The 15,590-nt window shown below is 36.4% G+C and overlaps 1 protein-coding gene across 1 annotated transcript in view; it reads right to left on the bottom strand.

Moving 5' to 3' along the window:
- Window positions 1-15,590, bottom strand: part of LOC104387729 (dynein heavy chain 5, axonemal-like) — a 139,214-nt gene that overhangs the window by 100,442 nt on the left and 23,182 nt on the right. Inside the window, 18 exon segments of the mRNA XM_009996513.1 lie at window positions 999-1,177; window positions 3,764-3,936; window positions 5,500-5,646; window positions 7,804-8,019; window positions 8,425-8,553; window positions 8,806-8,874; window positions 8,877-9,070; window positions 10,983-11,140; window positions 11,244-11,443; window positions 12,202-12,265; window positions 12,267-12,328; window positions 12,649-12,761; window positions 13,017-13,074; window positions 13,457-13,706; window positions 13,708-13,784; window positions 13,868-13,948; window positions 14,298-14,501; window positions 15,295-15,387. Of these exon segments, the coding sequence (XP_009994815.1) occupies window positions 999-1,177; window positions 3,764-3,936; window positions 5,500-5,646; window positions 7,804-8,019; window positions 8,425-8,553; window positions 8,806-8,874; window positions 8,877-9,070; window positions 10,983-11,140; window positions 11,244-11,443; window positions 12,202-12,265; window positions 12,267-12,328; window positions 12,649-12,761; window positions 13,017-13,074; window positions 13,457-13,706; window positions 13,708-13,784; window positions 13,868-13,948; window positions 14,298-14,501; window positions 15,295-15,387 (2,467 nt within the window).

The raw sequence follows: 15,590 nt of genomic DNA, 5'->3' as shown, positions 1-15,590 counted from the left end.
TTAATTGCTGTCCCCACACAGAACGTAGTATGGCAATCAAATACAGAAATGGAGGAAAAGCAGAAAGCAAAGGACAAGACTAAAGATATTTTTAACTCTAGGAAATGTGACACACACCCACATCAGTACAGATATCCTACAAACCTGGTATAATGAAACTCACATGATAAAAGAATCACATAGCATAGCTACTTCAGAATGCATCAGAGTTGCCTGAGCACCAATATGCTGAGTTGTGTAAATGTCTTTTCTAACTCATATAGAACACAAGCATGCAATTAAAGGAAGCAGCCAGATAACAAGGACATAATACACAGTATTACTTGGCTTCTGTTGCATATGATGACAATACTACAATGTTAGATCTTAGAGCTTGCCACTCACAGCAAATGGTGGCATTCTGTGGTATGCTAGTTCAGATAACCAATAGTAACCAATATAAAAAAAAAACAAAAAACAGACATAATGGAGTCCACAGATACTGGATCACCCAACCGCTGTTTTCAAAATTAACTTCAAAACTCTGCTTATCCTGAAAAGTTATTATTTTGATCACTTTCTCAATGTTTTTGTTTTCAAGAAAGTTCTAGTGTTCAAAATTAAACACTGCACCACTTTGTATCTTTGTATCGTTGAGCTCTATATTTTTTTTCTTGCTTGATAAAAAAATGGCAAGGGAAGGCTACATATCCCTACATATCCTTTCCCTGGGGATGGGTGGGATAGAGGCATAAAAAAATAAGCAGAAAAGATTAAAAGACAAATGGAAAAGAGGACAAAAAACCTCTTCAAAAGAATATCACCACAAATGGAAAGCATGCAGAAAAAAATGAAAGGAAATTAAAGGGAAATAAAAAAGAGAAATAATCAAATATTAGGAAAAACTGATGAGCATCTGGAAATAAGAGGAAGAAAATACCCTACTGACCACTGATAACTCACTCGTGAAGAGGCAAGAACTTGTGACTCTAAAATGAATAAACCAGATTATTTCTTACCCTTATAGATACGGCCAAGTCCTCTGTAGTCCATTTGGTCTGAACAATTGAAAACAACAACATACTTTCCCAGGCATTTGCCCATGTCTTTGGTTGTCTCTGTTTTCCCTGTCCCTGCAGGTCCTGCAGGTGCACCACCCATATTCATGCCCAGGGCCTGTGCCAGTGTGATGTAACACCTAGAGAGAAAAGAGTTATATTAACCTTTTTATACTATGAATTACTTGAAATACATTAGTGCAACCACAGCAGTTGTATTATACAGAGCTGGAGAAGGGAGCAGAAATGGGTGAGCTTCCCTGTGGTAAGTTCTCAGTCACCCCCTCTGCACACTGTGAAGCTGAGTTGCCAGGTGTCCCCTTTGCTCCACCTGCAGAAAAGCAGACATGTGGCACAGCAATGACTGCACCAGCTCAGGAAAGGCACAAGCCAATTCTAAATGCCAAACACCAAAATACTGTAATATTGTGATTTTCTCTGTCTAATCATATACCTTCCCTCCATCACTCAGTCTTATACTGCAGCACCCAGACCTGCTGGGTTTCTGTGTTATTTTCCCATCTTCATACTCTCTCCCCAGGGCACACAAGATGGGCTCTTTGATATGGTAATAGGAAGGCACAGAGGCTGGACACAGCTTCTATTCTTAGTATTTCCCCACCAGAATGCCAAACCAGAGCAATATTGCTGGACATACTAGGTCTTTGAGTTCCAGGAGGAGAATGAATGAGAGGGAAGATTTTAATGGGCAACAGAGGGACCCATAAACCCTAGGAAGATCTGCTTCAGCCTCCATCCTAGGCTGATGACACCAGGTTTAAGTCTCACCTCCCCTGATGGTGTGGAGATTACAGAAGAACGTAGGAAGATTGCTGTTCTAACCTACACAGCTCCAAAATCCCAGTAAGCCCGTTTTAACACTGTGAAACTCAGTAGTTTTACAATATATCCAAGGAGAGAAAATGGACACTGAAAAAACCCAAATTATACCAGCTAGTGTAACTTCCTATAAAAATAACACAGTAGTCATTCTAATATAATAGCACTAATAATGCTTTAACACAGTATTACTCAGTAATCAGTTAACAGTTAACACAGAAAAAAAATGACTCCTAACAATTCTGCTACTGAAAATGAGGTAAGGAAAAAATTTATACATAGTACAAGTCTTAAACAGAAGTTGCATTGCACTTTATATATCTGCCATGACAAGATTTGTGTCTAACATGATGTCTAGGAGCACTCAGTTTCAGTCCCATTGTCTTAACACAAGGTACTATCCCCAGCATGTATTTACCATGTGCTTTGGGAATCTTTCTGAACACAAAATCATTAGTCAAACAGCACTTAACTCCAAGTTCATTAATGGAAAGCAAAGATACACTTACCTGCAAACTGTCAGAAGCTCATACAAGTCCATATAGCAATATTAAAAAAATGAAAATAGGAAAAGCCTACAAGGGAGTAAAATCTGATCTTATGCAACACTGCTCAAGCAAATAAGTTTCTCATGCCAACACCAGGAAACATGTCTACTTTAAATACTTTTTCAATTTATGACTGGATAGTCAACAATCCTGCAGGACAGTTTGGCTCCTCTAGGTTAGCCCAAAGACAGCTATCCTTGTTCTTTTTTGTTGTTGTTATTATTATAGTTTAAATTCATTCAAAAGACTCATTTTATTCAAGTCACCCTGCACTAGCTTTCAGTCTCACATGATACAGCACCTCGAAACAATCCCTAACCAATTAGGTTGCATTTTAATGCTGTGAACAAATTTTGCATAAGAACATTTTCTTGATACTGTCTCTCCTGGAGGGCAAAAACATTGTCCACGTGGTAGTGCTGCCATACCCACTAATCAACTGCATGTTTGCTGCCACAAACAGATCTCTGTCTAGCACAGGAATAGGAGAGTACATAACATAGAATGTGGCAGATGTGTGCTACATATTAAAAGCCAGGTATTGAAGCATAGGATTTTAGCTCTCTTAAATAGCTTGCTTTGCATAATTTTGGTTCAGAAATTGGCAAAAGTCTAAAATTTCACTAGTAGTAGAGAGCACAAAGAGAATTCCAAGATTAATTCAACAGCCTGCAGTCATTCTTCATGCAATAAATTACTGAATATGCACAGTATCCTGACATTCCTATCCACACTTAAAAGAACAAGCTCTCTTCTATATATTTGCCTCTTCCCTAGCTGAAGCACTACCAAGTATTTTAGGAAAATATGCATCTACTGGACTTTGTTCTGTGCTGTATAACTCTCCAGTTTGCAGTCCTGTAATTCTCCATGGACCTTGCTTAAAACCGTATTGGCACTACCTATTTAATGCTGTGTCCTGAGTTACTGCTTTTTTCCTCTAGGGTGACTTCAAATGAACCACTTCCCATAATCCCAAATTCCCACGCAACTACCAGTTTATTGAAAGCAGCACTATACTCTTTTTTAGATCTGCCCTCTTTAGGCTGGTGAAGTGCATGGTGTTCAGCTGTATTTATCTTGACCACAAGTTGTTCAATGCCTACTTTAGCATGTATAGCCCAAGAAAACACTCTAAGAGAATTCAAGTCCCCTCCTCCGGGGTGCCTGCTTATGCTAGCTGAGTGTGTAAGCACTGGCCTCTGCTGTTCACCATCGCTACTGCAGCACTACAGTGCAACCAAAGACAGAATTCAGCCTCATGAAAGTTAAAGGAACCAAGTCAAAGGAATTAAGTCTTAGCTCCAGTACTATGCACTGCATTCTTTTCATACCTACCTGTCAGTTAAGGGAGTTATAACAAGCCTGTCTGTACACCCCAAGTATTCATTGCAGTAGGTGAACTCTACATCAGTGATTTGGATAACACATTTATCCAAATCTTCCAGGAAATAGAATCGAGACTGTTTTTGCCATTCAAAATCAGATGGAGATTTAATGTTCATATGGACCTATAATGGAAAAGAGAAATAATAAATACAATAATGAAAGAGAAGAAAATTAACAAATTCATCTTGAAGTCCATACAGAAATACATGTCCACTAGGCATGAATTCAAGAGCTGGAAGAACGAGTCAAGTCAAGACACCCAGAATTATCTTTTCAAAGCTGTCTATGACATGCTCTGAACCTTCTGACCACTTTGATTTTCCTCTGAATTGTGTACAGAGATAAGGAATTGTGTCTTACAGAGATACTGAAGAGGAGCGATGGAAAACTTAACAAAAAACTAACTAACAATACTGGTTACTCTGCATGGTGTCTGGTTCCATTACTCACAGGAATACTAAATCGTGGACAATGCTTGAATATGTTGTATCCATGTCTATGTGTTTGCTTATTTGGGATGTATTTTCCAGTATTCATTTGCCACACACATATTTAGATTTGTGGCAGATGAATAGATCTTGAATCACTCACTACTTTTCACACTTGATCTCAAAACTACCAGTTCTTACGGAATGCACAGTCCTGGTTTTCAGCATTGCTGACGTGGTGTAAAGTGAAGAGGAGGTTCTGGATTATCAGCCACTTCTCTCCACTTCCCCTCAATCACAAAAGGATGTGCTTAGCAGGGGATAGTGTGTTTTGATAGAAAAGAATAACATCAGATGTGCCAATTAAGAATAATTTGCCCAGTTTTGGACTTGCCCTGGATTTTTAATTTCACATACAGACCCTTTAAATTTAACCAGTTTTCTGTGATTTAATTTTATTATAAGATGATATTTAATTAATTGATAATTAAATGTCCAATTAAAATTAAGTATGAAAATAAATTTAAAATTATGGGCATAGGATAAAAACCCATGCCTATATCCAAAGATGGCAGTTTTCTTTATTTCAGTATTTTTCTTTATGATTTTCTATCTTTCTTCACACATTTAATTTTTATCTTCCTAACATATATGCATAAATTAAACAATGCAGCATTGAATTATTGACCCTTGCACCATGCAAGTTCTTTGAAAGCTATTTCAAAATTCCATTTTTACAATTATAGTTTCCTGTATTCTATATACTTATCTAAAGGAGGTCTGATGAAACTCCATTATAAAAATAAAATTTAAAATATTTGTTCTCCTACCCTTTCAAATATATGGAACCTCACCACTTTAATACTTGACTAACTATTACCTTAAATCAATACATAGGCTGGGCTGGAAATCAGATGATTGACAGCAATACTAAAGGGACTTCTTTTCCTTTTGCATTTCAATTAAATAACGTATTACCTTTTCAGTTTGAAAAAAAGTTTTATTTTAAAAGTTAAAAGATTTTGCTCACAGTTAATTTGTGCATGATGGGTATCAACAACCATTTTAAAAGCTGAAGTCTGAAGCTGTGAACATACAGATATATAACTCACCCTTATCTCTGCATGACACCTATATGAAATCAAACTAAATCTGATATGTTATATCACAGGACTAATAGATTGTAAGATTTGTTTATACATTTTTTTATATGTGCAAAAACTTCCAGGAAGTCCCTTAAAGGTTTTAAGAACTTACCAAATCATCAAAGATATCTTTCTGGTGCACATGAATGGTGATTAAAGTTTCATACTTTGTGCACTCCATTCTTGTCAGATTGTGTGTTGTCATGTCAATCAAATCATTCAAAAGATCCAAAAACTTCTTGCTTGTTGTGTGCATTACCTTTTCCACACAGCAAGAAGAACAGCTATATTAATACAAACATGATTTGTTCTTCTAGTGTTTAGAATAAAAAAAATAAAAAACATCTGCAAATACATGGGGCCATGACATCTATGATCTGCTTTACATTTATCAGGCTTGGAATCCTACAGTTGGATTTGCAGACTGCGCCCCATGCATTCATTCCTAGCCCAACAGAGTACAAGAAGGTTCTCTCTAGGTGAAGAGGTCACATCATAAGATTTTATTGCAAGACTGCTGTTCCTTCTACTATACATTTAGTCTTCAGCTGATTGCATTCCCTGAATAATTTTAGAACTATCAGTCCCTGGTTTTGGGTAATGCACATTAGCCCAAGCAGTATCTGCTCTTTAGGGTGAAACAGAGCATTAACCAAACTCTGACTTCAAACAGTTAACTGCTTGTAGGGTGTAAATCTCTCATCTGGGCCTACTGCTGGTGAGCTGTAAAAGCCTTTTGTGTGAGCTCATCTGTAGTTTTAGGGAAGAAATACAAGGGTCCTTGAAGAAGAAAGAAGCCACTCAACTGAGACTAGAGATGCCTGCTGTAAGGAACACTGCTGCGGAGTCAGCAGAGATAAACCGGAGAAGGCCAAAGGTTCCTGTGAGGAAGATTCCAGGATGAAGTAAGCGACCCCCAGGAGACCCTAATGGACTTAACATACATGTGATAATGGGCAGACACTTATGTAAATTATTTCTTGGGAAACTAATGAATATGTAAAGTGTTTCTTGGAAATATTACACATAATTAGGTATCAGCTGTATATATCTCTCACCTTACCCTGTAAGGCGCACATTTTTGGAGGAGCTCTCCCCTGTGCATCCGGCGCCATGAATAAATACTGACTTAACAGAACTCACACTGTTGGGTGAACTTTCCTTGTTTCAAAGGGTAACAGGAACCTAGAGATCTATTACTGCCTCTAACTGGGGAAATGTAGTGTAATTTTAAATCCCAGTGGTAAAATAATAACTTCTTTAGTGGCACCAGATCCAGTTACAAAATTCCACCAAATACATTACTAATGATACAATACTGACTCAGGTAAACAGCATCAGCCTCTGTCAGTGATGTTCCTGCTACACAACAAATTATATAGGGCTGAGGTTTTCAGCTCATAAACAGTCTTGCTCCAAATATGTGAGAGAATGATCACCTGGGCTTTCTGCAAATATATGCAAAGCCTAAAACTCACCCTGTCTGCCAAGAAAAAAAAGCACTAAAACCACTTCAAAACTAACGGAGAACTAAACAACTTCCCCACCCCTCAAACACACACACAGTTCATCCCAAGGAAACAAAAGTTGTTTTTCAGTTAATGTAAAAGCACTTTCACGTCTAGTGAGCATAAGAACTAGAGTGCACTGAAAGCAGTTCTATGCCCTTTTAAAACTTTGTATGATGCAGAAAATGTAGCACTAAGTGGTCTTCTCTGTAGCTCAGAGTCCTTTTTTTCATTCAATATCAAAGTGCAGCATGGTACCATTCCCTTGCATTTACTTTTATAGTAGGGTGACATTACTGGTTCTTAGTCCAATCTCACTGTGTATTCCTGACTAATGATAACTTGCAATTCTTTATTTTGCATCTTCTCCTTCCCCCTTCATAGATTCAGTGTTGGTAATAACCTTGGTGTTAACAGGATCTGCTCTACATGTCTGAGATTAAAGCAGCACCTCTTCAAATGGCTTCTGTTCCTTCCTTTCCTCCCAGAAACAGCTCAACTGAAGAACCCAGTACACTCTGTTACAGCAGACCAACGGCCATGAAGTACAGTTATTTCCCCGTATTTGGGGAACTCTTTGTTTCTTTCCAAATCTGATATTGGAAAATAATAGGAAAGATTCCCTATATTCCCTAACTGAGAAATTGTTCCTTCACAAGATGACTGGAATGACAGAACAATAGAAAAAAATCAGAGCACTACAACAATTCTAAGGCACATGATGAGGATGGTGAGAAGGTGTGACAGCCTAACACATTTTTTATCATTCTGTTTCCCTGTTTGTTTATTATTCTGCTTGCTTAACTAGTATTTTTTCTTTTTCCTACATGTTACTTCTTTACTTTTCACAATATGCACTGTGCCAAAGGACACTTTTAATTAATCCCTAAAGATTCATTAAATATTACCTTTTTGTCTGTTTTGGCACTGTTCAGTGCATTCTCTGCATCTCTGGTCCAGACCATTTGAATTCCCAGAAGTCCTATTTGTGCAGGAAACATTGCCTGAAAGTCATGCAGTTTAAAACCTGAATCACTAATGGCCATTGATGCCTGTCTAATGATGGTGTGGATTGTTTTCCTAATCCCATTCAGCAGCTGACCTAACCAGAATTCCACATTGCCCTGAAATAAAAAAGAAAGTACTTTTAAAAAATTAGTCTATGAATAATTCACAAAGAGAAAATGCCCTACACAACTTTTTTTTTTTTTCCAGTCTGTCATATTCCTATTTCCCTCTTTGTTACTCTCTAATCTTTAAAAGATTCCTCTCCTCCGTCTGCTCCACTGTCCTTCTAGAAACATGTGATGCATTTGGAACTTCATCTTAGTACTGCTGAAAAACAGATAACACAATTGTTACAGAATGACACAGATGTTCTGTCCTTTCTGGCCTTTGCTCTTGCTGTTCACATTGGCAGGTTTCATTCAGCTAGTCAAATAATAGCACAGTGCAATAATGTTGTTTTCTACAACATAAATCTACTTTAAATCAAGTAATGAAAAAACTGTAGGATGTATTTCCATTACCTGAGCTAAGACTGGTTCAATAAGATTGACTTGTTCTCCTTCCTGAGATTCAAACAATAAAATCTGGTCGTAGTTTTTTTCATTAAATCCCACTCGGTTAACATTATCAAACAAACTCAACAAATGTGCCTGCAAGAGAAAAAGAAGGAAAATAAACAAACAAAAAACCAAAACAAACAAAAAACCCAAACAAACAAAAAAGCAAACCCTCCATAAACAGATCTGATATGATATTCTTACTTTGCCTCTAAGTCCTATATTAGAAGAATCTATAAATCTTTCCATAAGTGAAAGAAATTATCTCAACTAAGTAACCAAAACCACCATAGTCCTCCCTTACTAATATTTACCATAAGAACTGTATTACCTTATTATTTGTACCTGAATAGTGTGGGAATCAGATGCTTGACCAAGGATTTCCAGAAGAGCAGGGTCAGATAAAAAAAAAAAAATCTTGGAAATATTAACCGTTTTTTTTCCAAATACCCAGTCAGTGATTTCTGACAGATTTCCAATTGTTCCTGTAAATGTGGTAACATCTGTGCCAGAGTCTCATCTCCAACACAGCACTGCACAATGTTTGATGTTTCATGGGCTCTCTGCATAATTCTCTGCCACGATTTATCAATGTTCTGAAATCTTCTGGCTTCCGGGAGTACATGAAAAATTCATTAGCTCTTCCTCATGTTTGTCAAATTCTAAAAATTGAAGAATTCCATGAGACAAGGTAATAATTTAATATTTCTCTTGCTGTTCAAGTCTTCTTTGCAGGGTTAATGTATGAATATTTATAGGCAGGATTATAACGATTAGTGATTATAACCACCAGAGTTCAAGAGAGAAAGAGTCCAATGGGACAGCCCTGGCGATGTCTTTTATTTCATGTTGGACACCAAAATTGTTCATATAAAAGGATTGAAAACACACCAGAAAGTTCAGCCTTCTCAGAAATTACAGTCTTCCTAATAGCAATACACAGTGTTATGTAATGGCTTCTCCACACAGGTTATGAAGAGTAAGTTGTTAGTAGTAATACTTGACAAACAAAACGAGTATAAATAGTCAGAAACTGCTGTACTTTTAAGGTGACCTAGGTGAAAGGATACAAGTTCTTAAATAGTGGGAGCTGGAGAATAAATATTTTTCTACACTAAGTATACTGACTTTAAAAAAAGCTTTCTTCACCTCTAATAGTTGAAATGTTAATGGGATCATAAATTATCTGAGAACTATGAGATCTCAAGAGACCCTCCAAAGTCATTTGCCTGTCACAAGACAGGATCATAATCACGGCACTCTTGAAAAACATCTGGCCATTGTGAGAGACAATGTAAAAAGCCTATAAAGATATATAGCAACTACTAGTTTTTTTCTATCCACAAAGCTTGTTGCCTACTCTAAAAAGGAATGAGATTCATTTGACTAGTTTTGCTCCTAATAAATCCACACTGACTGTTACTCATCTCCTTGTTAACTTCCAGGTGTTTACAGACAGTTATTTGTTGCAGTATTCATCCAGGGATTGTAATTTAGCCCACTCATCTGTCATTACTCCTGCACCAAGCTGTTCCTTCTCCTCCTTCTTTAAAGACAGTCACCACATTTGCTATTTTCCAGAATACTGGTTCATGTATTATTCTTTTAAGGAGCAGGTTTAGCAGTTATCAAATACTTCAGCTGTGCTGCAGCATTTGTTCATCAGCAAAAACTGCTTACTGATTCTTTGATAAGCATTAACAATACAAACATATCTGACCAACAAAAAAAACCCAGATTGTTATCTTAAATAACAGTTAAGAAAGCTTTACTTAACTGAAAAAAAATCAATCTTAGTTTTGCAAATTGTAAGCATTTAATTATATGAGATGTGGGCTAAAATAAATTAATATTTAATAATTTACCAATAATAATAGTTTTGTTGAGTCACAGCACTAGCTTAGTGCTACTAAGCTGTAGTGTGTTAGAATTACATGAAAACCTCTCATTAGGAGATAAAATAGAGAGAATGGCTTATTCTGGTATTTCTCTCCTGTAGGAAGTGAGATCATTCCTTAACCCTTTGGCAGCTGCTATCATGGTAGGTCATAATGGCCTTGGGCAGCCCAAGTCTTGCAGCATCTTTCTGTGGTACTTCATTATACTGGGTCCTAGTGAGTACAGAATTCATACAGAAAATCTGTTGTTCTATTTTTACATAACTCAGAGCCTATAAACATGTATGCACAAGAGGAAAGGGATGTTTGCATATATGGCAAAAGAGATATATCAGTTTTGTACTATTAGGTAGTCCTGAGCACTGTACCATCTTATGATTCACTAGTATTGTAAGCTCACAGGAACATTTGAACCTGAATTACAAACAATTCTGTTCCTGTAGGTTCTTACCAAGTTCTAAGCAGTTCAACCAAATAGGCCCCAGTTTGGCAAAGCTTCTTCTGAACTGCCTAAGTGCAGCCCACAACACTTACGCATTATGTGCATTGGCAAGTAAACTCTGTGATGTGGCTCACCTCCTGGTACAACATACTGCCATTAACGTTCTGTTACCATAAATCAACATACCTGAGGTAGTTGTTTTGCAATGTCTCCACCAACAAACACAGCTTCAAGGTAAATCCAGAGGTTTTGTACAGTAATCCAGTTTTCTATTATCTCCGCAGTACTGGTCAGCTTCTGAACCCACTGTTGTATAGTGGACTTAAATGGTGGGTTATACCTGTACGAACATGAGGTAAGGGGAAAAAGAAGCTAAGATTATAATCGTTTGCTTTTGGGCTTGATCAGATTTACACAATATATGCATTTATTCAGTTTTCTACCTGTTGCTCATGAGCGACCCCAGTATCATGAGGCTGTCTTCCACCAAAGCTAATTTCTCCAAGATATCTGATCCCTTCAGGAGAAGTTCTCCTCGAGTTTTGAATTGGCCAAAACTGAAAACATGAGTACTCCATTCACTGATTACATGCTTCAATTTTGCTTCAATATCCTTTTCTTTAACTGCACTGATGCAGATATCCTGTATAAAATGAAAACAGTAAATCACACTCCTCTAAAGCTAATATAATGCACACTTGCAAAAACAAGTAAAATTCATTGGCCAGATTCAGATTTCAGTGTAAGTTCCAGCTAATGAAAATACACATTGAATCACCTAAAAATGATTATATTACAAACTATATATCACAGTACTACTTGCACCTGGAACATTTTATGGGCTATACTCCATCTTCACTAGCACCTTACACATTTGAAAATTCACTTACTCAGTAAATCTGCAGACAGAATTTGTTCTTGGAAGTGAAATACCTACTGAGGGGTTTAAGGGAAAGACATATTACCCATTGAAACCAATAAAGAGTCCAAGAATACAGTGTACATGGACAAGGTGACTGCTTGCTACCTCTTGAAAACAGTGAGGACAGGACTGTCATAAACCTGGTTATGGCATCAGAAAGAAAAGGAGCAGCTACTTAGATTGGACCCCAAGTTCAGGTTCAGGAGGCTGTGACTTTGAATCTTTCACACTGCTTAAATCCTTGTCTGGAAAGTGGGTACAGCAGAGGTTTGATGTTATGTTTTTGCCTTGGAAGTGTTCCGCTATAGAACAAGACAAATCTGGTCACTTCTCTGGAGGGATCACAGATTTAACTAAGTGACAATAGAACTGAAGATAGAAACTACTGGATTTTTCCTTCTTTATTTTTTACCTCTATCTTGTTTTTGCAAAAGGTAACAGGTATAAAACTAATGTACTTGCTAAATGACTACATGTACCTCAATATCTTCTTTATATTTTAATAAACAGGCATCCATTATGTTTTTCAGAGAGAAATTTTCAGTCAACATCAAACTGATGCCCAGTGACTTGTGCAATTCTTTCCCAGTGTCGTGACATCATTGCCTAGAAAAGTCCACATGAAATGGGGAAGATTTTTTAAAATTGTGTTATTTTTAGGACTAGAACAATTACATATTTTTGGACTGCATCTGTTAAACAAATAGAAGGGTCTTGATTTCAATCCCATTGAAAGCCTTAATATTTCCTTTAATCACATTATGAAGCCTTTTGTTTTACTTTTCTGTATCTAAGCCTAAGTCAATATTAGCCATGAATATAGCTGCTTTTATCTATAAAATAGAATTATGAAAGCATCTTATACAGCATAGTCTTCAATAGTTTTTCAAGTGAATCTTATCTCCAAATTATTATGCTGAACATACTTTGTTTGCCATCATTTCAAGCAAAGGACAGCTCTCTGTGAAGTCATCAATTTTTTTTCTTAGGTCTTGAAAAGCTTGCCATTCCTTCAATGCTTTCGGTAACTTACGGATTCCTTAAAAAGCACAAAAAATAAGAAATATTTTATTCTTGAGAATCACAATGCGCCATTTCATAGTACAATATATTCTCATTTTTCAACCAGCGGACCAAGAGACTAAATAAAAATCCAGTTGCAGGCTGGCAACATAATATATAGCTCATTGTTTCTGACTGTAGGCAAAGACTTCTAGAGACAGTGAAAATCACACTGGAATCGTCTGGTTTGTACTTCACTTTGAATTAAACAAAGTTAACTTCTTGTGCAAACCCATGTCCAGATTAAGCTTTTGCAGTGTCATTGTTTTATCAAAAATCTGAAAATGGACCTGATATTGTAAGGGCAAAAAAAGACTGACCTACATGTATTTTTCAGGCAAAATAAAAGTACATCCTAAACCAAAACTGACTGCTTGCAAACTGAAAAATATTTCTGTTTCAATCAAACAAGTCCTATTTTATACCTAGTTCATATGAAAGATGTTTGTAGGAAAATTTTCTTTTAAGCACAATTTCAAGATGAAAAAAAAATTGAAAATTAAGAAGCTCTTCTATTGCAAATTGTCACAGCTCCACTTGCTTCTCACAAGTCATGCCAATTTTCATCTGCCAAAGCTATGGACCAAAGACTGACAGCAATTTTCTTACAGCTCAATGGCAGAAACAAAAAGTTGCATAAAACAAATCCATAATTAAAAAATCTGTATTTACATCTTGAAAGAGTAGATTGCATTTATGAAGCACAGAATAAGATTCTTCTATAGGTCCAACTGTCATGTCAATTTTAATCTCATTCTCTCTAATTTCCTTTAGTGTTTCCATAGCTCCCCGTACATCATCAAGGTCGTGGATAGGTCTGCTTAATCTCTTGCTAATATTTTCAATGAATGAATAAATTTCATCCATGTCTGTGGCAGACTTTTTATTCAAAGCTAGTCCAAATGTTCTTTGTCTTGAGCGGTTTCAATGACTCTGTTGCAATATCCACTGACTCCAGTACACAGTGATTTGGCAGTTCTCTGATTTGCATTTCTAATTGCTAAGACAAACTCAAGTTAGAAGCTTTTAATTTCACTACAATTCCTCTGAACAGTTCATTTTTATTAAAGACTTAATACTTACAGAAAAGTATCTTATTTGAGTTTGGAATTCAGCCATTGTTGGTTTAGTATCTATAAATTCTCTCACGTTTTCCTCTGGATCCTATATAAGAGAAGTTTATTTTAATTATTTTTTAGCATTGATATTACACTACCTAATAGTTAACTGGGGGACCCAGCTCTCTGATGTACTGTGGAAACACAAATGAACCCTCTCCAACAGAGCTCTTCCTTTTTTGTTCTTCTACTTTCTTCCTTAGATGGCTTAATGGATAAAGAATGACAAGTTCAGGTCAATACAGGAGTAGACAGAAGAGGTACTACAGGTATATGGGTTTATATGATGAAACCAGTTCTTCCTACTGCGCACATTGTCTCCTTACACAGCCCAAAATAGTTTATTTAGAAAATTTCACAATACAGCAACTTATTTTATGAAATATGTATTTAACCTTGCTCCAGATGCCTGAAAATTAAAAAAAGCTGTTCAGAAGATCTGATGCTTCAGTTTTAAGAGATAATATAATTGTGCTTAGTTGCATCACCACTTTGTTTACATCCTTATGTTCGGTGATCTGCTTGTCCAAAGGTTTCAGTGTCACTAGCCTGGTGAGTTTGCTCTCATCACCTAGGTCTACAGCAACAGCTTGTTCCATCTGGTAAAAATTAAACAAGAAAAAACAGATGTCAAGTAGTTTGAGTTGTTCAGGTTTTTTTTTACATTATGGAGCATCTAGTAACACACAGAGAATAAATACCTCTAAGAACAAAGTACAGAGAAAGTATCCACAACAAGACTTCCTGACCTTAGTTTGGATTTTTACAGATCTATAGCTCTAGTGCTAAAGGTGGTTTTATAAAAATTACTATGTGGAGCTCTATATTAATAATCTCTGAATTAAATCTGCCAAATATGTGTCCTATACAATGTGCTGTTCCCTGCTCCTACACAACTGCTCAGATCTTCCTGCTTTCTTTAGTGTAGAATTACAATCTATATCCACTCTTGGTCAAAAAAAGTCCTGGAAGCAGCAGAGAGCTGGCTGCTTGTATACAAGCAAATAATTCTACTTAAGGAAACTGAATTCAACATTTTTCCTAGTGGTTTGGTTGTTTTTTTAATTGCAGCAGTCAGCTAGTAACACCCATAGATGTTAGTTTTCACAAATTATCCATACTATCATCAACATACTTGAACAGTACATTCAAAAGATTTTTTTTAAAACACTTTTGATTTTAATATTAGAAACAACTAAACATAAGGTTTATGAATTATTATTTTTATGTTCAATTACTTGGTACAGAGATTAAAAATGAGGCTTTCACTTAAAAGGAGGATCCACCAGATTACAAATCGAAGTAGGGGTACAGAGCATATTCTTATGAATAAGATTAAGAAATGTTAACCAAAATAATAAATTTTTCACATCATCAAAATAAAGTACTCACCTGCTGCTGCTCATGATGCAAGTAAGCAAATTTCCACAGGGGAATATCTTTGGTTACTGATAATATGACATTTACTGCTTTATTTACAGCACTCTGAAAATAGCAAAATATTCACCTTGAGCACACAGAGAGACTGAAAAATAAGGCGGGGGGAGGGTTGCGTGTGTGTGAAGGGCAGGTGGCAAAAAACAGGGACCTCCAAAAAATAGCAAAATGGAAAAATTATACCTCTTTACAGGAAATATTCTAATAAAATTAACTAGGATCATCCAAGCATACATTTTGTCAGGGGAAAG

The sequence above is a fragment of the Chaetura pelagica genome, unplaced genomic scaffold (genome assembly GCF_000747805.2).
Source record: "Chaetura pelagica isolate M959 unplaced genomic scaffold, ChaPel_1.0 scaffold82, whole genome shotgun sequence".
Taxonomy (NCBI): Eukaryota; Metazoa; Chordata; class Aves; order Apodiformes; family Apodidae; genus Chaetura; species Chaetura pelagica.
The sequence above is the reverse complement of the archived record's forward strand: the minus strand, read 5'-3'. Positions and strand labels throughout refer to the sequence as shown.